The following is a 23,943-nucleotide window of genomic DNA, read 5'->3' as shown; positions in this document are numbered from 1 at the left end:
CATTTGTCTCCTAAAATGTCTAAAAGTGCATGCGATAATGGACAGAAATCGTTGCCCATTGAGACAAGTTGTCTGGCAAGGGGCTTAAATGATTTAGGGTACACAGAAGTGGTGCCGATGTTTTTAAACGGGGTCTCTTTTGGGGTGCGTAAAGCACAGCGTTGAAACTGGGGCGGAGACCTGGTCCCTATCTTGCTGGTGTCTGCCCGTGTGTATAGGCTACCTTTCGCCCTCCCTGGGTGATTCACATTTGGATTCCCAGCAGAATGACTCCGCCTGGTCTTTTTGGACTGTCTGTCGCCTATAACACCCCTCGTCTGGGGCAATGTCCTCGTTTGGTTGGTAGCCTATGCAGTGAAGTGACCTGAGGCGCACCGGCTGCGTTACATAGGATTGCAAAAAGTGACAAGCAACCATCACAACACACACGCGTCGTTTTCTTTTTACTGAATTTGATGACCTTGCTATAAGGTTCTGAATCGCATCTTGAGTGGCTAGGCTATTGTGCCATGAGAATTATAGAGAACGCAGGAGCCCAGTCGCCAAGCCGATCCTATCGCAGCCCATGTAGTGAAGATAGGCCTATAGCCTACATGGAAGGACATGTAGGCGCTTATTGTTGAGTGATATGAGCAATTAGCTCTTTCTGGGCTGTGTGATTTGGGATTCTGAACGAGCCTACCTGATGTGAATAGGCATGGTCGAGGCAGAATGAAATACATTTGGCTTAATTTCTAGAAATGTTTATCTCAAGCAAGATTGTGTTCTTGAGCACAGTATTTACACCTACAGGGAATAACAAGATAAGTGACTTAGCGGGAACTGCTAAGAATCAATCTCCTATAGCCTACCATGTTAGACTATTGCTAACAACATGAGTAGAAACTCGAGAATCCAGAGGCGATCAACAGAAGGTGGTTGCTTCAACAAGAGCATACAGTCTCATACAGAGAATACAGTCTCAGTGAGTGTCCTGCAGGAGAGATGCCCTTCGCACATAGGCCTAACAGTTGTATAATATATCTGTTTCTATCAGTTGTCACAGGCTGCATCTATCAGTTGTCACAGGTGGCTTTTCAGAGTGATGGTTCATCTTATTATAAGTTAGGGCAGTGCCTTCTGTCCAATACTGTTGATTCAGCTGTCTGGTGCCGATTTACACCTTATTGGGGTCACTTTCTGTGGGCCACGGTCATCCCTCCCTGTCCACTCTTCAAAGACTGTTCATTACAAACTTTAGTTTTAATATCCTTTGTTCAAGTCCTAATGTATATGCCTGTCATATGGTCCCTCAATTCCTAGTCCTTACGCACTAGGCTACCTTAGCACCCTAGTCCGGTGTCCTTAGTCTGCCCTGCCGCTACTCTGTGACAGCCAAGGCCCAGCTTCTGATTTGCACACACAGGGCCTACTCTGCCAGTGTTGAATCATCCATCATTTAGATACACAGAGTACATAGGCTATAGTTGATTTCTAAGGCATGTGAAGACTACTTAAACCTTCTAAATTCACCACTGTAGCCTATAGGCAGCTGCAAATAAATCGCTACACTCAGTCAAGCAGATACAGCTATCTACGATGCAATAGTGAATGATGTCTACTGTGGAATAGTTTTATTTTCTAGGCTATGCAGCCAATTTTTAGATTAATGACTGTGAACAAGTCATTAAAAGAATATGGGGAACACGCCTGTCAGAACAACTGGCTGCTGATATCAGTGAGGAGTGAAAGCGGTGAGAGCGACAGTGTGCAGTGGAGCTCTTATGGAAATACCCCAAAATGCCCAATGGCAACATGATGCCCTGGGCTCAATGATGACAGGACTTTTAGGGGGCTGGAATTTCAGAGGAAACAAGGGAGGCCAAAAACAACCTGGCGAAGAACTGTGAGCTCGGAACTAAAAATGGCTTCCTAACTTGGGAAAAGGCACAACATGCTGCACAGGACAGGACCAGATGGAAGCAGATAGTCACAGCCTTATGTTCCTCAACGAACCGAGAGGATTAAAAGTAGCCTAAGTTGAGTAAGGAATAACAATCCAACTGCAGACCGTGTCCTTTTGTTAGTGTGACCATATCTAGTCTACCTAGCAACCTGCTTTGGTGTGCTTGTGGACATATCAGGGTTTGTCGTTTGCCAGATTTTAAGAAAGCTGTCCTGTGATGTCATGCTAGGTTCAACACTGACCTGAGAATCAACTAGGCTAAGGGCTTCAAAATTCACAAAACTCATCTCCAATGATATATTTCAACTCAACAATGTATTTTAAATTCAACGGAGTCATTATTAAACACTGACTTTATTTTCTGCAAATGCCATCATTTTGCTTACAAAGTCTTCACGCGCCACTCGCCCATTATATGCCAATGAGTGGGAGGTGCAAACAAATGTGGGTGGGAGGTGTAAACAAAATGCTTCAACAATGGATGACTATGGAGAAAATGTCCGTAAGTGTGTCTCAAATAATTAATTTTCCCCATAGGGATTTTGGACTACACTCCACAATGGCGGCACTGCTACATCCAATAAAGTGACGTCAGACCACACGCCCCACAGCAGGGAAAGTGGGCTGGGGGGTGAGGGAGTTCCTGAGCATGCGCGGTCAATTTGGTTCGTTGGGGAAACGAGGACGTCAGAGTTCAACGCAGATAATGACGGGAGCCTTGCCTAAACATTTGCATACTCCCCCTACATATACCTGGTGACTACCCGCCGCTTTACTATCGTTCCTGAGAAGCAAGGAGTCATCATCGTGAGAACTGTGACAGACGTATTACACAAACACGTCTCCATATTGTGAGCATCAGGAACGTGAAAAAAAGTTTTGACCGCAGCACCTCGCGGTGTCTGCGGTCCCCTCATACCAAATGCGTTTGAAGAACATTTGAAGAACATTAAAACAAACACATTCTAAAAAACAAAGAAATTTGCTCCTGCAAAAACCATGGCCGACCAGGCCGGCCGGCACTGGGTAAGGCTGCGTTTTGTTGGGCAGGGTGAGCCTCCTACCCGAGACTCTGTTGGTCGCCGCTTATTTAGCACGACCTGGATTGAGGTAAGCGAGGTTTTCTCGTTTATCGAGCTTCCCTCCAGAAAAGACTTTGAACTAAGCTTTCACACAGATCGCTCTCTGCGGAAATTCTTGGGTTTGTTTGCAGATAGAGCAGACAGTGATTGGAAAGACTTTGAGGCACACTCCTCCGTCCCAGCTGACACCCTGTCCATTATTGTCAAGTTCTGGACCGCAAGGGTCGCTGACCATGACGTGGAGCACTACCTCCGCCGGTACTGTACCATCCTGCGGCCGGTGGAGAAACTTTTGGACAACCTTGGGCTCTGGTTTGGGGTGCGGCGCTACCGAGTCAAACTTAACCGTGACGGCGAGGGGCGGCTCACATCCCTGCCAAATTCCATCTCCCTCGGCCCATACAATGGCAAGATCACTCACCCGGGGCAGACCCAGCGGTGCTACATCTGTCAGTCAATTTCCCACCAAGCTAAAGATTGTCACGTGGTCAAGTGCTGGCGCTGTGGACAAGTCGGCCACAAGGGGAAGCAGTGTGACAACACCGAGACCTGCACCCTGTGCCTAGGTGAAGGCCACAGCTATTTCACCTGCCCATCCTCATATAGTAACCGGGCCAGAGCAACAGGTGGGCAGCGCCCAGCTCCACCAACATCAACATCTGAACAGGAGGTTTCATTACCAGCACCCACGACAAGTACAGCGGCAGAGCCAGAGACCTACCAGCATCCTCAGAGCCAGCAGCACAAGGCACCACCGGCAGCAGAGATAGCAGCACCGCAGAACCCCCTACCCCCAGTGACTTCATCGGCTGCACCGGCAGAGACGGAGGATCCAGCTGTGGCACCAACACCATCGGCAGCAGCTCCAGAGACGGCAGCATCCACCGAAGCGGCGGCGACGGTGGTGACAACGGCGACGAAGGTGGCACCAGCGACGGAGGCGGCATCGGCGAGGGAGGCGGCACTGTCGACGGCGTCAACAGCGGCGGAGGGCGGTACAGACGTGACGACAACCTCACCAGCGACACCACCAACAGCTGAGTCTGACTCTGAGTCAGACACATCAACCCAGCTCCCGGAAGACAACAGTGGCGTCGGGACGTGGGCATCACAGGACATCAGCCAGAACAGCTTGACCAGTTACCAGGTGGCAAGCGTGGTACCCGACTCAGCCAGCCTGCGCGTCGATCTGGACGAAGCCCTAGCCATGCTGTGCGGGCGGACGGAAGGCGAGGAAGGCGCCTCTCTACAGGTGACACCAGAAAACTTCCCCAATCTAGTGGGCAAGAGAGGGAGATTGTCCCCTGAGGACACTAGAACCCAGGAAAGAAAGAGAACGAGAAATAAGAAAGACAAGAAGAAGAACAAAAATCATGAATGATGTGTAGACTTGCCTTTTATCTAGCTGCAACTATATAGGCCTACCTCATGAGCCTAAACATTGCTACCATCAATCTCAGAGGTATTTTATCGGCAAAGCCGAGGAGAGAGAAGCTAGCAGTCCTAAAAAACATCAAAGCCGATGTCATCTTTGTACAAGAGCTATGGCTAAAAACAACAGACGATGTTAGAGATGTAAAAGCACGTTGGTTGAATGGACACTCTGAATTCACCATCGGCACTGATAGAACAGATGGTATAGGAATCTTCTTTAACACAAAAGACGTAGAGATAATAAAGAAACGAGAGCTCATACCTGGTCGCCTTCTAGTCTTGGATTGTATCATGAAAAAGCAAAAACTCAGGTTGATCAATGTCTATACAAGTCAGAAGGACAAGGAAAAAGTACAACTATTTGATAGGGTCAAAGAGGTTTTGTGTGGACAACATGATATAATTCTGGCAGGAGATTTCAATACCACTACTGAAATCAACGACCGTATCCCAGCGAGACCTTTCAAGCCTAGCCGAGCTAGCAGAACACTTCAAACCACATGTGAAATGTTCAAAATGAAAGATGTTTTTAGAGTTCTCCACCCAAATGCAACCGGTTTCACTCGTTTTGAAGCTAGGTACAAAACGAGGATAGACAGGGTTTATGTATCCGACAAGTTTAATGTACAAACGTATGGAACAGAGGCCTGGGTCAGCTCTGACCATTTGGCTGTACGGACCACGGTCAGCCTCCCAAGAGCAGGCCCCCGGCAGAACAGCTGGAAATTAAATGTGCACTGTCTGAAAAACACAGATGTGTTACAAAGTGTGAGAAATGAAATTAGAAGAGTGAAAGAATTAAGAGTTCTCACCGGCTCGGCTGTAGAGCTATGGGAGGAGATGAAGAGAAGCCTTAAAAGGCACCTTATTCTTCAATGTAAACTTTTAAATGGAAATCGAAATAAGGAGTATAATGATTTAATGAAAACATATATAGATATTAAATGTATAAGGAAATGCCTTTTGACCGAGCATGATGAAAAGAAGCTTGAAGATGTTGAGACAAAGCTTGCAGTTTTTAATAATGAATATGTAAGTACAGTGAAAGTGCATGCAGGAGTAGAAGCAGATGACCCTTCAAACATTAATACGATCATACATAAATATAAGGAAAGAGTAGACCATAAATGTATCAAAGTACTTAGAAACAGAGATGGCAATATTGTCCATGATGATAAAGAAATCACTCAAGTGATCATAGACAACTTCGAGGAAGTGTATGGGAATGTTAATGACAGCTCACAGGGTCCCGAGTACTTCCTATCGAAGGCCTCGCTGGCAGGTGTCTGTGAAACTGCAGGGCTGCTGGGTCCCATAACCAGAGAGGAGATCATGTCTGCCATCTTACTTCTGAGCAGAGGTAAATCACCAGGTCCTGACGGCCTCCCAAGTGAGTTCTACCAGGCTTTCTCCGGGGAGCTCGTAGAATTGTTGGCTTTTACCTTCAATGAAGGTATTGCTACAAACCACATGCACAGTAGTTTTTACCAGGGCATTATTTCTCTGATCTTTAAAAAGGGTGATGAAAGTGATTTTAATAACTGGAGACAGATAACCTTAACGAACATAGATTATAAAATCTTTGCTAAAATAATAATGTTAAGAATAAGTAGTGTCCTAGAACGAATCATAGAGGAGGAACAGACATGTGCAATAAAAGGTCGCGTCATGTGGGACAACCTGAGTAAAATCAGAGAAATGATAATGGCAGACAGGCCTACAGATCTGCAGGGCTTCTTCATTGTCGGGTTTGACCAGAAGAGAGCTTTTGACCTCATAAACCGGGAGTATGTATGGTGTGTCTTAAAAAAATATGGGTTCCCCGAAGTATTTATTGATATGATTAGACTATTGTATGCGAAGTCGCAGGTGGCCGTCAAGGTTAATGGGAGTCTTACTGATTTTATTGAGCTAAAGAAAGGACTGAAACAAGGGTGTCCTCTGAGCGCAGCGCTCTATGTTATAGCCATCAGCCCACTTCTCAACAGAATAAAGAATGATAAAAGAATCAGAGGAGTTAAACCGCATAGGACAAGAGAGAGGGTAGCTGCCTATGCCGACGACGTGACTGTCTTTATAAAAAATCAGAAGGAACTCGACATAGTGAGAGAACACTTTCATGAGTATGAGCAGGCTTCAGGAGCCAAGTTAAATGATAGCAAAACTGAGTGCATCTGGATAGGAGAGGAAAAGAAAAAACCTAACCTGCTCATAGATGTAAAAGAAGAAATGAAAATATTAGGAATTTTATTCAGCAATAAGGATGTCATACACAAAAATTGGCAGAGAAAAGAAAAAGAAATAGAAGAAGAGACTAACAAGTGGAGATTCAGGACAAGTACATACAACTCAAAAATACAGATTGTAAAGACCTTTATTATATCAAAACTACTTTTTTTAGCCAACATACTCCCACCACCTGCAACCACAATGCAAAAGATTAATAAAATGTGTGTTCGTTTTATATGGGGAAGCAACAGGGAAGTGGCAAAGAGAGCCCTGATGTATAAGAGCACGGCACATGGTGGTCTCGGTGCTGTAGATGTTGGCCTGAAGCTGAACATAGCTTATTGTAAAAACATAGCAAAAGGAATACAAAATAAAGCAACATGGATAGGGGAAAAAGACCAGTGGAAACGAACAAGACGTGGACCAACCGTACCTGGCCACAAGGTGTCATATGCAGTCTTCGTAGACAAGTACGCCGGTCTAAATATTGATTGGTGCTCTCAAACTAGCAAAAGCATATATCAACAGATAAGTGACCACCTCTATGGGGGGATGGTATTGTATAAAGATTTAACAGAAGACCAAAGTAAACAATTAATCAAATATTTAAACTGTGATGATATATCTGGAGTCATGCGTGACACTATGTGGCTGACGGTAAACGGCAAACTACCCGTCAGAGAGGTGCTGAACTACCTCCCCTCAGTCAGGACAGTGGAGTGCCCAATGCCAACCTGTAAAGAAATAGAAACAATAGAACATCTTATAATAGAATGTGATAGAGCCAAATATGTATGGAAAAAAATGCATGATATAGGAGTCAAAGTGCCTTGTGAATGGAAAATGGTGTATGCCAATTTTGACAGCACCGACAACCATAAACTGTTTTATTTATGTATCTGTATCACTGTTTTTAAACTATGGAAAACCCGGTGCAAAATGTCTATTGATGGCACCTTCATTGGCTCATGTATGGTTTTCAAACAGATCAAAACCGAACTCAAAAGGAGAAGGACCATTGATCTAAACAGGACACACCCGAGACTTAACTGGGCCACAATTGATCTGACCTGACTTGAATTGTTTATTGTTTTGTAATATTGTATTGAATTGTAGGCCTGTTATTCAACTGGCTATTGCACAATGGCACTTTGAATTTTTAATATGATTATTGTTGTTAAACTGTCAAGTATTGTATTTTTTGTAATGTACTAAAATTATCAATAAAGCTCTTAAAAACGTCCTGAGAAGCAACGACACGTAAAAAAATGCCCGAACCGGCAGCTAAGTCCGCGCCCAAGAAGGGCTCTAAGAAAGCCGTCTCCAAGACCGCTGCCAAAGGCGGAAAGAAGCGCAGAAAGTCGAGGAAGGAGAGCTACGCTATCTACGTGTACAAAGTCCTGAAGCAGGTGCACCCCGACACCGGCATTTCCTCCAAGGCCATGGGGATCATGAATTCCTTTGTTAACGACATCTTCGAGCGCATTGCCGGAGAGTCCTCTCGCCTGGCGCACTACAACAAGCGTAGAACCATCACCTCCAGGGAGATCCAGACCGCCGTGCGCCTGCTGCTCCCCGGTGAGCTGGCCAAGCACGCCGTGTCCGAGGGCACCAAGGCAGTGACCAAGTACACCAGCTCCAAGTAAAGAGGCAGCTTTTCACGTCTCCAATCTACCCAAAGGCTCTTTTAAGAGCCACCCACATATTCTATAAAATAATGCAATTCCATGGTGGTAGAGACTAGATTTTTATGTTTAATGTTCGTATACATTGTGTTCTCGGGATGCGTGCTGTAATTAATTGATCCCCGAATGTGTAATTTGTTGACCATCTCTGGGGATCAATGCAGTTGTCTCTAAAAGCCTGGGGCATTGCGCGCCTTTTCTTATTCTTCTAAGCCCCCCGGTAACGTTAGAGTAAACGGATCGCAGGCTTGGTCGACGGCGAGGATATTTACGATTGATAGTGTAGCTACGAGTTAGCCCCGTCGGTAGCCGATCACGAAATATGACCAAGTAGACTGATTCTAGACTATAAGTAGCCCATTACGGTGGGTGACAGTTGAGTGGGATTCAACCCTCTTCTACAGGAAAACAATGCCAGCAGTGTTGGGAGGAGCAGCCATTCTTGCATTGCCTCGCAGCCAGACTCGACGCGAAAACAAATATTTCACAATAGAAATTGGACTTCCAAGCCGTCCGGGACGATTTGAGTGGGAGACCTAGGCTAGGCTACTTGCCCTGCGGACTACAAGCTACAACAATTCATTGTAACAACACAATTCCAATCGGAATAACGGCGAAAACGTCTTTTCTAGCGGCGAAAACTCCGCTAGCTGATGGTCTTTACTTTAATTGTTGACGTAGTTCAATAACGGCACTCGGTTGATCGATGGTTACGTATTGTAACCCTAGTTCTATGAGTGGAGCGGAGCCCCACAGGGCTAGCTCCTATTGGCTAGCGAAACCCAGCTAGCTACATTGACTGAAGAAAAAAACATACACGCACCTGTGTCCAACCAGGTCCGGTGCACCACTGTATAAGCGGGCTACGCCCGCACATCTGCTCCTAACCGAAATTTTCAGCGAGCAGACTGCGGGGCAGCAAGTCTGTTCCCTGTGGGGCTCCGCTCCACTCATAGAACTAGGGTTACAATACGTAACCATCGTTCTATTTCGTGGAGCTCCGCCCCACAGGGCTAGCTCCTATTGGCATAAGCGGAGCTACACGACCGCACCATACACTCTTGCTGGCCCCAGTAAGGGAACCAGTCAGGACACAAGCCAGGGCTCCAAGGCGAGACCATACTAACAGTTGATCCGACCCAAGCACTGGCCCCACCCCGCCACACTCAGTCTATCACAGCCGAGGGCAAGGAGAGGTACGTGGGGCGAGAGCTGGACCAAAGCGGTTACTCCGTAACAAGCCCGTCCCAGCCTCACACATAAACAGGAACGGAACGTCACTAGACGGGCCCGCTCCCACCTTAGCTGAACCGGTGAGACCTGAGTGAGTCACGTCTGCTTTCCTAGCAGGAAAAGACCCCGCGGCTCAAACCGGTTCTCCAGTAGCGGCGAGACCTGCCATGGTCAATTCTGACTCTTTCACAGAAGACCCGGCGACTCGAGCCGAACACCTACATGAAAAATCCTGTCTAACGCTGGCTCGCACCGGCGGCTGTGTTTAGCACAGATGACGCCACAGAGACAGAGGACATGGATAAAAGGTAATAACGGACAAAAGGAGACGGGGACGACCAAGTCGCCGCCGCACAGATGTCCTCCACTGACACACCATTGAACAGGGCAACTGACGTGGCCACACCCCTTGTGGAGTGTGCCCGAACAGCACCAGGCAGAGGACGACCCGCAGTCACGTAAGACTGGGCGATGCCCTCACAGATCCAATGGGAGAGACGCTGTTTCGACAACGGAGAACCCACCTTCCCTGGGCCGTGGCAAACCAACAACTGGGGGGTGGTGCGGACCGCAGCCGTGCGCTGGACGTAACACATCAACGCACGCACAGGACACAACAAATGCAGGCGGGCCTCTTCCTCGCTCGCATGAGGCGGAGGATAGAAGGCTCCCAGCTCCAAATCCCGTGCCCTATAGGCGCCCCGGACCACCTTCGGAACGAAAGATGGATCCGTGCGCAACACAGCTTTGCTCCCATCACCCGTGATGAGAAAAACCGTCAACGCCCTCAGATCACTGACCCGCTTGCCCGACGTCAGAGCAAGGAGCAGCGCGGTCTTAATCGACAGCCACTTGAGAGATATCCGCTCCATTGGTTCGAACGGCGCTTTACATAGCGCATCCAGAACCAAGAGCAAATCCCAAGGCGGCGCCGCAGCCTTACGCACAGGGCGAAGACGGCGCGTGCCGGCCAGGAAGCGTTTAACCAGGGGATGCCCGAAAACCGTAGTTTTGGCGAACCCCTCATGGCATGCGGAAATAGCACACGCATACACCTTGATAGTGGATGCTGCCAAACCGCCACCATGACCCATCAGGTGCTGAAGGAATTCCAAAATCGCCTCGACCGAGCATGACTCGGGAGCGAAGTCCCTTTCCTCACACCAACGCGCAAAAGCAGCCCATTTGCCAGAGTAAACCAAGGCAGTGGAAGCCGCGCGCGCGCTCTGAATTGTACAGATCACGGCCGGAGAGAGTCCCCTATCAGACAATCTCCGCCGTTCAAGAGCCAGGCCACCAGCGGCCGTCCCAAGACTGGAGGTGCGCAAATTGAGCCCTCCGCCTGGGACAGAGCGTTCGGCCAATGAGGGATGTGCCACGGTTCTACAGTCGTCATGGCCATCACTTCCGCATACCATCTCGCCCAGTGGCGGTCCGGCGCTATCAGTATCACTGATGCACCCTCCGACCGCACCCTGGCCAACAATGGTAAAATCAGCCCCATCGGCGGGAAAGCATACAGCAGCGCCCCCGGCCAGGGGGCATGCGCGAACGCATCCACGCCCAGCGGAGGCTGGTCCTGCTGTCTCAGAGAGAACCAGAGGGGACACTTCGCGTTCTCTCTCGAAGCAAAGAGATCCACCCCTGCTCTGCCGAACCGGGTCCAGAGCTGAGCCACTACCTGAGGATGTAGGCTCCACTCGTCCGGGTGAGGCCCGCCCCGAGACATCAGGTCCGCCCCGACGTTCAGACGGCCGGCAATGTGCCGCGCTGTCAGTGACCGGAGATTGACATGAGCCCATCGCCACAGCGTTACCGCCAGACGGTGAAGCGCTGGCGAGCGGACTCCCCCTTGTCGGTTGACGTAAGCTACTGTGGCCTGGTTGTCTGACCGCACCAGCACATCGCGCCCCTGTACCAGGTGTACAAAGTGGCGCAATGTCAGTAGCACCGTCTCCAACTCCAGGAGGTTGATGTGGCGCCGTTCTCCGACGGCCCACAAACCACCTACGGCCTGGGACAGACATGTACCACCCCAGCCGCTTAGAGACGCGTCTGTGAAGACAGCGACGTGAGCCGACACCCTGCCTATTGGAACACCGTGCGCTATTACGCGCCGGTCCCTCCAATAGTCGAGGTCTGCTGACAACGACCCCGGCATCCGCACAAGGCGCCGTCTGTGCCTCACAGGGTCCAGACGAAGCCGCGCGAACCATCTCTGCACGCACCTCATGTGAAGAAGGCCCAGTGACACTACCACATGGGCGGCTGCCATGAGACCCAGAAGGCGCATGATCGACAGAACCGCGATCTTTCGAGAAGGACGGCAAACACTGAGACTCTTCTCCAGTGTTTCCCTCCTTGAATCGGATAGCCGTGCTCTCATGGCGCTCGTGTCCAGATTGATACCTAGGTAAACAATCTGACGGGCCGGCCACAGAGCACTCTTCTCCCAGTTGATTGCAAACCCCAGGTCGGTGAGATGCCGCACCACCGTGGCGGTATGCATCAGAGCCAACAAAGGCGACGGAGCCAGTACCAGCAGGTCGTCCAGGTACGCCAGGATCCTGATGCCCTGCCGGCGCAGTGGCCTCAACGCCGCCTCCACACAATTGGAGAAGGTTCTGGGGGCGAGCGCATATCCAAACGGGAGTCTGGTATATTCGTACGCCACACCCAGGTAGGCGAAACGCAAAAACTTCCGATGCCGATGAGCTATCGGTATGTGGAAGTAAGCGTCCTTGAGGTCTATGCTGGTGCAAAAATCGCCGGGAAGGAATGCCTCCAGCATTTGTCGCACCGTAAGCATATGGAACTTCAGATTCGCCACCGTTTTGTTGAAAAGGCGGAGGTCCAAAATTGGCCTCACGCCCCCCGTCTTCTTTGGCACGAGGAAGTAGCGGGAATAAAATCCCTCGTCCCTCTGGCCTGACGGGACCACAGTTACCGCTCCCTTCGCCATCAGTTCTGCAATCTCTGCTGACAGAGCGGCAGCCTGAGCGGGACGCGGTATCACTGTCTCCACTACGCCCATGAAGGGCGGTGGGGGGCAACAAAACTGAATGAGATACCCTTCCCGTAGAACACGCTGCAACCAGCTGTCCAGGAGACATCTCTCCTGCCAGACTGTGAAGCGGTTGGAAAGAGGTTGTGCCGGAGATCGCGGGAACAGATCGAGGAACCTGCCATAGTTCAATTTGGCCCTGACCGCCACCGGACAGCTGAGAAACTCTGCTGTCCTGGCCCAAGGCGGGCCACCCTCGAAAGGGAGATGAAAAATCCCCATTGGGAGTTCCATGTCCCTGAACAGCGCGAGAATGAATGGCATTCCTGTCAAGAAGCACTTCATTCACAAAAAGAGGAAGTGAGCCGACACCGTCCGCATTGCTAACAAGCCGCCGTCGCTCATCCCATTGAGAGAAAACGGCGGAGTGTTGCAATGCGGGAAGCCCCGCCTTCTCATTTGCATGATCTGGCAAGGTGCCGTCTTTCGCAGACCGACTAGACGGGACATGAGAGGCGGGCAGTGTTAAATAGCCAGCCGAGGCAGTAAACACGGAAGTATTCTCACTGACCGGTGAGCGTGAAAACTCTCTACCTGTCGAACACACAGGGAGAGGCTCGAACGCTCGGCCCGAATGAACGAACGCCGTCTGGGGGTCTAGCGCATCTTTTTCGCCGCTAAACCCCGCCAGCGGTCGGTCCCGAGAAAACTTCGAACAGGGCAGTACAGCCATAGCACTTGGCCTGGGCGCACACATCCCCTCTGTTAAAAACCCAACCGGTCTGTTTAGAACAGGGGCGGCGAGACCTGCCGTGGTCAAATCTGACTTTCTCACAGAGGACCCGGCGGCTCTAGCCGAATATATTACATTCGCTGAACCGGCGAGAGCTGCGCGCGTCACGTCTGCTCTCTTTGCAGGAAAAGACTCCGCGGCTCGAGTCGGTTTACCAGCTGCGGCGAGACCTGCCATGGTCAATTCCGACTTTTTCACGGAAGACCCGGTGGCTCTAGCCGAATACATCACATCAGCTGAGCCGGCGAGCCCCGCGTGAGTCACGTCTGCTTTAGCAGGAAAAGACTCCGCGGCTCGAGCCGGTCTCCCAGCTGCGGCGAGACCTGCCGTGGTCAATTCTGACTCTTTCACAGAAGACCCAGCGGCTCTAGCCGAGAACATTACAGTAGTTGAAAAGGGAGGAGATGCGGACTGCACATTACAACCAGCTTGATAACGTTGCATCGTGTTTGTTTTATTGAACAGGGAAACTTGCTCACCGCCGCTCTGAACAGAGCGTGGTGTGGGCACAACACAGTCACGCATCTTCACGCACCGTCAATAGGTGCGCCTCTTCCTACCCCAAGCCGGAGGCGGAGCGGTGGGCGCGCTTGAAGACGCCGGACCGGTCCCGGCACCCTGGGCGGGGTAGGCAGGGGGAGGTCGCGGGGGAGGAGCCGCGTGCGCAGTCCAGGAGCCCGGGCGAGCCGGTCCATGGGCCGTAGCGGGGCGGGACCCCGTGGCAGGTTGTTTAGTCTTGTGTGTCCGCCGGCGCTTGCTCCCAGTCGCGGCAGCATCAGCCGGAGCACGCGGACGTGCCGGCACACTGCGCTCCCCCGGAGCCGCGAGGTGGCGAGCGAGGAGGAGCCGGTCCTGCTCCTGGCTGCGACACTGCTCCAGGATTTTAGACACAGCTGCCCCAAACAACCCCTCCCTACTGACCGGCGAGTTGAGGAGGACACTCTTGCTTTCCTCGCGCAGACGAGTCAGGGAGAGCCATAGGTGGCGCTGCTGCACCACCGACGTGGCCATCACTCCACCCAGACAGGAGGCGGAGATTCTCACAAGCTGAGCCACGGCTCCGGCGGCTTCGGCCATCTCCGCTCTCCTGTCTTCATCCATAGAGGGGGGGGTTTGCTCCGTAGCTAGCTGGCCGATGTAAATGGCCAGCATAGCAATGGAGGAGGAGGCAGCCACGGCCTGCGCGGCCAGAGAAAAACCTTTGTCGGCCAAGGACAGGGTTGTCTTGTCTTTGACGTCCGGCATGAGAGGCTTCCTGGCCGAGCCCCAGGCGGAGGAACCAGGCACCAGGACCGCTGCAATGTCGGGTTCCAGAGGAGGAGAGCCGACAGCTGCTACGTCAGTCCAGCCGGTTACCCTCGTAGCTCTGCTGAACTGGCGAAGCGGACCTCTGATGGCCAACGGCCGCTCCCATTCAGCCTCGACGAACGCCTCCAGGTCAGGCATAGCCGGCAGGAGACGAGGAGCAGGCTGAGAGGGACGCCCGTAGCAGACGGAGCTCCACAGTGGGAGCCCCGTAGTCGCAGCAACCTCCGGGACGGAGATACCGAGGTGATGCGCGGCTCTCTCCAGCAGCCGGGGCAGGTCGCGATCGAAGGAACCCCGCCCCGGGAAGGAGGCGCCACTAGCCGTAGTGGCTTCCGACGCAGAGAGAACCTCGTCTTCCCCGGAGAGCTCATCCCCATCATCCGTAGGCGCGAGGGAGGTAATCGGGGCCGCCGGTTGTTGCGGGGGCGCGCCGATGTCCTCGCCGACCAGCTGGACCAGACCTTCAGTCTCCAGCGGCGGCGGAGCGAAGAAATGCGCCCGGAGCATCCTCTCCATGGGGTCCAGGAGGGCGCAGATCTCGCAGGCGGGGGACGGAGCCAGACCCGCTCTGGCGTGCTGCGGCCCCAGACAGCGGAAGCAGAGGTGGTGTCCCACGTCGCTGTAGCGGGAGCCGCAGACACAGAAACGATCCGGCGGATCCATCGGCACCGGCAGGGGGTCATCTAGGGACGCCGCCAGGTCCGCTTGGGTCCGCTGAGTAGACATCTTCTGATCTTCTCCAGTAGCAATGCGAGCTGAAAATTTCGAAGGAGCAGATGTGCGGGCGTAGCCCGCTTATACAGTGGTGCACCGGACCTGGTTGGACACAGGTGCGTGTATGTTTTTTTCTTCAGTCAATGTAGCTAGCTGGGTTTCGCTAGCCAATAGGAGCTAGCCCTGTGGGGCGGAGCTCCACGAAATAGAACTTATTAACGCTACCGCTCGTGAGCTGCAATTGTGTACAGCACTTAGAATATCTTACAATACTTAATCTGGAGCTTTTAAATAAAATGTATTCTACATTCACTATGAGCATCAATTATGCATGACCTGAGCATTCGACATAGAGACAAGGCTTTTAATTGTAGATGTGGGTGGCTCTTAAAAGAGCCGTTGGGTCGGTATGCCACAAATTATCGAGAAAACGCTTATCCGCCGAAGCCGTACAGGGTGCGTCCCTGGCGCTTCAGAGCGTAGACCACATCCATGGCGGTGACGGTCTTTCTCTTAGCGTGCTCGGTGTAGGTCACGGCATCACGGATGACGTTCTCCAGGAACACCTTCAACACACCGCGGGTTTCTTCGTAGATCAGGCCAGAAATACGCTTCACGCCACCACGACGAGCCAGACGACGGATCGCAGGCTTGGTGATGCCCTGGATGTTATCACGAAGAAGCTTGCGATGGCGTTTGGCGCCTCCCTTGCCGAGTCCTTTTCCTCCCTTACCGCGCGCGGCCTGACATTTTTCACACTTCGTCTATCAAGTTGTTAGCTAGACTGCTGCATTCCAGAAGTGTGGCGTGTTTATTTTGTCGTGAGTGCGGATGTGATTGAACACAGTGGGCGCATTTTTCTGCCTGGGTGGAGCCCCACTAGATAGAACCTCCTACCTCAGCCCAACCCTTCAAGCAGCACGTCCTCAACCAGGCCAGGTCCAGCCTGGCCTATGTGCGTGGCTGGCTTGTTTCTGTTAAGGACTGGGAGGACGGAAGCTAGTCATGCCACTGAAATAGCTGTGAATTGAAATGACATGAAATAATGTCTGATAAATGAAGATAGGTCTTGTCGCCTGGACACATCAGTTCCAATACTAATCCAGCACAATAAGAGTGGGATAGCCAGTTACCTCACAATAACTAGCAGCAGCATATAACATTAATGGTAGTGGTCAGTGGCTAAAGAAGTTACACTCATGATTCCTGTAACGTTAGCTATTTTGCTGCAATTGGTTCAACTTCTGTTTCTGGACAAAGGTAAGGGATAAACCCAGATAACACAAGGCTAGCGGACCTACAGCGGGTACCCAATGAACGAGTTGGCGGACCTCAGGCGGAATATAACACAAGGCTTGCGGACCTACAGCGGGTACCCAAAGGACGAGCTGGCTGCCTTGAAAATGCACGTTTATCATAGTTTTTAGCAGAGGCCCATAGACCTCCATTATAAAATGGGTGCGCACACAGAGGAAAAAGGAGCTAGCTTACTACTGCACGGATCCGTTAAATGTTGGTGTGTACGGATCAGGGCCTCGTTTCCCAGAGGCATCGTTAAGGCATCGTAGCGCTACGTGCTTCTTAAGAACGTCGTTAGCTCCACCACTAGGTGGCGATGCGTTTCCCAGAACCTTCTCAAGCCAAGGTATACCTTGGCTACGAAGGCTCTGGGAAACAGCTCCACCCAAGGTACATCGGAAATCGCCCTTACGATGTACCTTCCGAAGATACATCGTTAGCCTTCCTTGGAGCCGAAGCGCTGTTTCCCAGAGCCTTCTTAGCCAAGGTATACCACAGCCAAGGGATACGTTACGAAGGGCGGTCGGACCCCATCGTTAGTGTACCTTGGCGATGCGCTCCGTTCATCCCGTCATAGTTTTAGCTCGATTCGAGCGAAATTGCACTTTGAAAAAGGAGAGTTGCAATACAGCAGCGCACATCTATCTATCCTACTGCGCGATTCACATCATTAGTGTACACAAAATACAAAGAACTTGAATGATGAACAAAATGTTATGGCGCCTACAGAACACATCATGGAAATGTTGTTTTGACTACTTTTATTGAGGCAAACGACATATAGGGACTATCCATAGCCTACTATAATCCACTCTGAACAACAACAACAACAACATTTTCCCATGTAAAGGGATAATCAAGATGGCTTGTCTGGCTTTCATCATACTATGTCAGATAGCCTACCGAAAGATATCCTGGCGAATTGATTCACCTACTTAGACCCACAGTAGGGTAGCCACAGGTGGAATTGATCTCTGCTCTTACTTCTAATGATGTGTCATACTGTGAAGGACAAAAGTGTGTCTGTCTGAAGGACAAACCTGCCCATGTTCTTTCCCAAACGATATGAAACTAATTCCCTTCTTCCTGTATATTTGTCATTTCTTGCCACATTACAACAGTAGACCTTTGGAAGTAGGCACCCAATATGACAACCAAACATTTGTAACATCACTAAACACTGGGAATCTGTTAGCAAAGTACACTGAGGCCAACAGCATTGGGCCACCTACACATTCCACCTACAGGAAATTTCCTGACATCCCATTCTAAATTAATAGACATCAGTATGGAGTTGGTCCCCCTGTGCAGCTACAACAGCCTCCACTGTCCTGGGAAGGCTTTCTACAATATTCTGGTGTGTCTGTGAGAATATTGGGCTATTCATCCATTCAAGCATTTAAGGTCAGACACTGATGTTGGATGAGAGGGCCTAGCTCACAGTTTCCGTCATAGTTCCTCCCCAAGGTGTTCTATGGGGCCAGTCAAGTTCTTCCTCACCAACCTCACCCAACCATGCCTTGATTGACCTTGCTTTGTGCACCTGAGCACCGTCATGCTGGAACAGGAAAGGGCCTACCCCAAACTGTCCCCACAAAGTAGGAAGCATACACTAGTCCAAAATGTCTTGGTACACAGAATCATTAACATTTACCTGCATTGGAAAAGCATATCTTCTGCTAGTCACATTTCAAAGTATGACACACCATTAGAAGAAAGACCAATAGAGAATAAGTAACTTGGGTCCAAACATATTTTATTCTTAAGATTCAAGATGTGTTTGGTGTAAATGCTGGAACAGGTTGTCCTTTTCCGGGGTGGGGTTGTTAGCCCCACGCCCAACCCCCAACCTGGAGGGCCAGGTGTTGCTTTTCGTCTGGCCTCTACCTGAAACCTGCCCGGCATGGTTGAACCTGCTGGGGGGGTGACCCCCCCCGCCGGTATAGCCTTCATGGTCATGGAGACACACAAGCCTTCCCACCACGACAAGGTAGCAACACACGGGAAGGACCTCTACCCCGAAGCCTGCCCGGCATGGTTGCACCTGCTGGGGGGTTACCCCCCCGCCGGTATAGCCTTCAAGGTCATGGAGGATGAGTGGTGTGGTGAGTGCATGTGGTGTGAGTGTGCAGTGTAGTGTGGTGGGTGGGTGGGGTGTGGTGAGTGTGTGTAGTGGGGTGGGTGGGTGGGTGGGGTGTGGTGAGTGTGTGCAGTGTGCCTCAGGCCTCTGGATCATCTGCAAGGGAGGGGAAATAATTTAGCGACATTGAATGGAATGCATGCAGAATGGGAATAGACAGTGTACAAGATACACACTTAGCCTACCTGGGGTTGGCAAGGGCATGGAGATGGAGGACCGCTCGAACTGTGCCTCCGCAAGGGCCTGCTTCCTGAGCTGCAGTTCCAGTCTCTCACGCTGCAGCTGCAGCCTCTCACGGTGGTAGCTGGCGGTGTCCGACTGCAGGTCCCGCTCCACAGTCAGCCTCTGCCTCTCCACCTCCAGGAGCCCCGCACTGCAGTCGCAGAGCACGCCTCCCACGCGTGTCTGCGAACTGGCGAGGCCCCCTCGCATCCGTGGGGTGCGGCCGCCCCTAACGGGGGTGGGGGCATCACGGGGGGTGTGGGAGGTGTGGGGAGAGCGCGAGCGCGTGGGGCGCTCGGTGTCTGAGGTGTCCTCTCCAGAGGAGTGGGAGGGTTGGGGTGACTCAGCTGAGCAGTGGGAGGATAGGGGAGACTCAGCTGAGCAGTGGGAGGGGTGGGGTGACTGGATGTTGGAGGGGCCCTCCGCAGCGTCCACATCAATGCCTCCCGTGATGCCTTGGGAGGCTGTGGGGCCGATTATGGCCAGCGCCTTCTCCTCTTCCGGGGTGAGGGGAGGCACGGTGTTCTGGCCACCACCTGTCCTCCCCGCCTCTCGCCGCACCGCTGCACCCCGACTCTTGGCCTGGCTGGCAAAATCTTGCCATTTCTTCCGGATGACTGTCCACGCCCTGGGTGGGCCGGGAGTGGAAGCAGCCATCTCCGTCGCGATACTGGTCCAGGCGGCCCTTTTTAGCTGGTTGGCATTGGCGGTGCGGAAGCCGCCAAAAAGGACCGCCTTCCGCTCCCCCACCTCATCCAGCATGATGGTCATCTCCTCCTTGCTGAAGGGTATCGCCCGTCTTCTTACCCTCGTTTCTGCCATGTCGCTCAATGTGTTCAATTACCCTTGATTTTTTATAGACCGCGTGCGCCCACACCGGTGCGTGATAAAGTGAATTAGTCATCGTATCCGCGTGGATTCTAACGTGGGAATGCTACTGACACAGGTGCTATTCATATGAGCATTAAACCTTAGTTTGTGTGATGATTAAATTGGTGTTCATTTTGCGATCATCACTGCCTATTCATGTATTTTTTCATGCGCTTTCAAGACATCCCAGACGAGGCTTATATGACCCGATCCGATCCATGTTATTGCTGGTATATTAACTTTGATGCAATAGTAGGCTATGCATTGTGACTATCACGCGGGCTCGCATTGACTCTTAGATATATTCGCAGATTAGCTTCGGGAGCAGGACTTCCTTTTTGGTAATATTAGGCTGCAATGACAATGATTTACACGACACGTATTATATTGTCACGTCATTTCAGTGACTTTACGAATGGCCATCGATGTGTGCGGCATCGATTAATTCTTTTTTCAGCACCGCGCCCAGGGACAGCTCCTCTAACGATGTATCTTGGGACGGACCTAACGATGTATCTTCACGCGCACGCTAAGGGATAGTTTGGGTAACACTCGTAGGAAACTCTGTCATTTCGCCAAGGTATACCTTGAGAAGCGTCGTAGTGCGGAGAAATTCGGCAAATCTGGGAAACGAGGCCCAGTTTCATTGAGGACAAAGCGACATTTGAGCTAAACTTGCTATGACAGCGGCGTTCCCCTTTAAATTACTGCACATTAATTCAATAACTTACATAGCACCACCAGGTAACCACATTTACATAGCTTCTATAACATCCAGTGACAAAAAGTCTCCAACACCAGGGTTTGAACTCCTGCCCTTCCACATGGGAGTCAGGTGCTTTATCAACTATACCACCAGGGATCTGGATAATGTGCGGTGTCATAGTGTTTTTGTTTTGGTGTTCTGGGACCACTGCCTCTTGTGGTGGCAACATAGAACTGCAGGTCAACAACACGACGGAGGGAAAGAGGGGAAGGAGGGCAATAGTATCCAGCTGCAGCCGTGCAGCCACCGAAATAGGACCTGAGAATTAGGACCCGGGAAATAGGACCGCACCGCAGGTATTCTGGGAATTAGAGTCCACTACAGCCTATATGTATTGCTAGTTGTCATATATGTAATCATCCAGATTTGTGACAAAAGATTAAAAATTAGACTAAAAATGACCTCAGTGACTGTAGCTAGTAGCTAGCTAGTTAGCTAAGCGCTGTAAAGTTACTCAAAGCTCAAGACTACTTTTCATTTATTGACATAGCAGCTAACAGCTAATCAGTGATATAACACTTTCAATTGTTATATACCCCAATTATTTTAAGGACAGGCATTTCAGGACAAATCTGGCTGGAATAAGACAGTCTTTATTATTCCCGGCGCATGCATTATGCCGCCCCTCTAACGTTATTTGCAATTTAGAATACCAGCAATAACGCACAGCATACGGAAACAACAGTAACCACACACAGTCTAGTCAATTGCAACCAGTGTTTTAACGACATGCAATAAGCGAGATTAGACTACAATAAGGTTAGAATTATTATTGTTTATTGCTAGCGGTCTTGTTGTTAATGTTTGGACTGAACTGGGCTTTAGAATAGCAGGCTAACGTTATTATTGCAAATATAGGCCTAATGTCTAATTTGCATATAACAACAATCAAATGTAGGCTATTAGGCTAGTTGTATAATAATATTGATGTTCTTGTGTGTTATAGCCTACTGTGTGGTGCTGACGATTTAGTTAACATTGCAACCATCTGTCTGTCGAGTGCGCATCTGTCTTTATGTGTGTGTGTGTGTGTGCGTCTGTCTGTCTGTGTGCATCTGTCTGTAGGTGTACATCTGTATGTCTGTATGTGTACATCTGTCTGTCTGTATGTGTAGGGTGGATTGAGGTAATGTGGGACAGTTTTTAGTAGATGCTCCGTTAGACTTTTTAAACAAATATTAACTTAACCCAGTGATGCTTCAATAAATCATTTTAGGACTTATAAAAATGTCTGAGCTGGAATTAAATTGGAATACAATCATTTTTAGAAACTACACAACTTCAAACCTACCTTGACCCCCTCTTTCACTTAGGCAGCATGTTCAGATAATGTGGGCCAGTCATTTTTAGATTAAAACAGGTTTATTTTCACTGGATATTAACATGAAGATTAACAATGAACATTTTTATTAGATACTTATTAATCATGTAATTCAATGTTTAGGCACTATAGGCCTTTAGGTTTAAAAAATATCATGTGTAGTTAAAAATATCATGTGTAGTAAAAAAAAAAAAAATTGTTCTAATCATGGAGGTCTATGTCAATCACTCTTGTCAATGTTCCTGCAGTAGACTTTTTGTCATTCAGTCTACATTTTTAGGAAACACTCCCTGCAAATGAAAACTCCTTCATCAAGAGTCTGTTTTCCTCCGCACAGGACCGGTGATACCAGAGCTCCCACATGACACATTTGACCCAGTCCTCTTCTTTTTTGGGGTCCTCTTTATCCCCATAGGTCTCCTGGCAGCCATTGCATTTTGTTTGGTCTTGACTGATGCCCACTTTTCCTTTTTTGTTTGTTTGGACCACCTTTTCCTCTAGCTAACCATAGCCCTACCCTTTAACCTTTGGACTACAACGATCATTTCATTTAGCTAGCTAGGGGGTAGGATTAGGGTAGGATTAAGGTTAGGGTAATGGTGGATTAGACTTTGGTTTAGGTTAGGATTTAACTTTAGCCTATAGATAAAAGATAACTAAATAAAGCATAACATGCTGGTCCACTTTACCTGAACAATGCTGGCCCACAATATCTAGCATGTTCAGGTAATGTGGGCCAGTGACATAAATCATTATTTTCATAAAAATGAAACACTTTTTCCCTGTGGTTAGACTACTTCATTATGACCCAGTAGTACAACTTGTTACCAAATTACAATTCCATTAACAGCCTTAACACTGAGAAATAGAATGGCAGATGCCACTGAACTTCAAGTGTGTTCACTGTATAGACCCCCTGTGAAGACAGACCACGCCCACTCTGATGATGTCAGACCAACCCAAACCATTGTTTCGTGGCAAGAAGTGTTGTAGTAGCAATCCAAGATTGGTATGATAGATATCTATGTAAGGGAGGCTAGCCTCCCTTAGGGCGGGTTCTTTTCTCTTAAATCAATGTAATGCCTTTATTTCTTGCTAATTTGTGATTGGCCAAAACGCTGAAAAATGTACGCAAGGGAGGACAGTACTCCGGCCCTGTCTGAACAGGATTCAGATATTGACATTTTGTTAGTCCAATCACATTCCAGATTCCAGATTTACCACAGTGAAGGCCGATTGAGTCTGCGTTGATGTCTGTGTTTCTCTTCCCTGTGCCATTGGAGACTTTTTGTGTGTTCGTAGCTCCATAATATAATACATCCCAAAGGATTATACGACATATTATACATCAAACTGTTCGTCTATTTGTCTTGATTCTAGCCATCTAAATATCCAAGCTGACATAAATACATTTTGAGCTAGAGCCGTCTGAACACGACAGTTCCACTGGCTGGCTATAGCCGGTAAAGTTAGCTACGAGGTGCACGTCAGGCTACGGCATAGGCAGGCGCGCTGATTGGCTGGAGGTGCAAACTGTCGGCAACTCGTCCAAAACATTTCTAGAGACTGGGTCGCAATACCGGATCGGAAAAATCCACAGCCTGGCTCCTGCTTGCGTGAGAATTGATCGCTTTGCGGTGCTTATTCCTCATCCAGTGATGGATGGGTGGATGGAAAACTTTCAACTGAATGTTCATATTGTTCTGATAATTGTAGGCTATAGCAACAGTGGCAGCTTTGACAGCAACCCAAATGAGCTCATCCCATAGCTGTACCATTGCTAGCTAGCCATGAGCGAACTGTTGGATACTGTATTGCTGTGCAACGTAGGCTATTCCATTGTCCAGTTGTTAAATCTATTTGCCAACAAACTGTTTGAGAGCCAGCACACCTCAGTG

The 23,943-nt window shown here is 49.8% G+C and overlaps 3 protein-coding genes across 3 annotated transcripts in view; 1 reads left to right on the top strand and 2 right to left on the bottom strand.

The window, feature by feature from the left end:
* The window catches only part of LOC311321655 (histone H1-like), a gene marked incomplete at both ends in the record, with an annotated part of 105,883 nt that overhangs the window by 39,383 nt on the left and 42,557 nt on the right, over positions 1–23,943 (bottom strand). The gene's annotated exons all lie outside the window — the stretch shown is intronic.
* LOC311321704 (histone H2B-like) lies at positions 7,959–8,336 on the top strand (the record flags this gene model as incomplete). The annotated part of the gene is made up of 1 exon (XM_084453708.1): positions 7,959–8,336. One exon carries the CDS (start codon positions 7,959–7,961, stop codon positions 8,334–8,336), a length of 378 nt encoding a protein of 125 aa, XP_084309834.1.
* Positions 15,862–16,628, bottom strand: LOC311321522 (histone H4-like; the record flags this gene model as incomplete). The annotated part of the gene is made up of 2 exons (XM_084453518.1): positions 15,862–16,170; positions 16,623–16,628. 2 exons carry the CDS (start codon positions 16,626–16,628, stop codon positions 15,862–15,864), a joined length of 315 nt encoding a protein of 104 aa, XP_084309644.1.

Source organism: Borostomias antarcticus (assembly GCF_949987555.1).
Source record: "Borostomias antarcticus genome assembly, chromosome: 19".
Classification (NCBI taxonomy): Eukaryota; Metazoa; Chordata; class Actinopteri; order Stomiiformes; family Stomiidae; genus Borostomias; species Borostomias antarcticus.
This window is presented reverse-complemented; position numbering and strand designations above follow the sequence as displayed.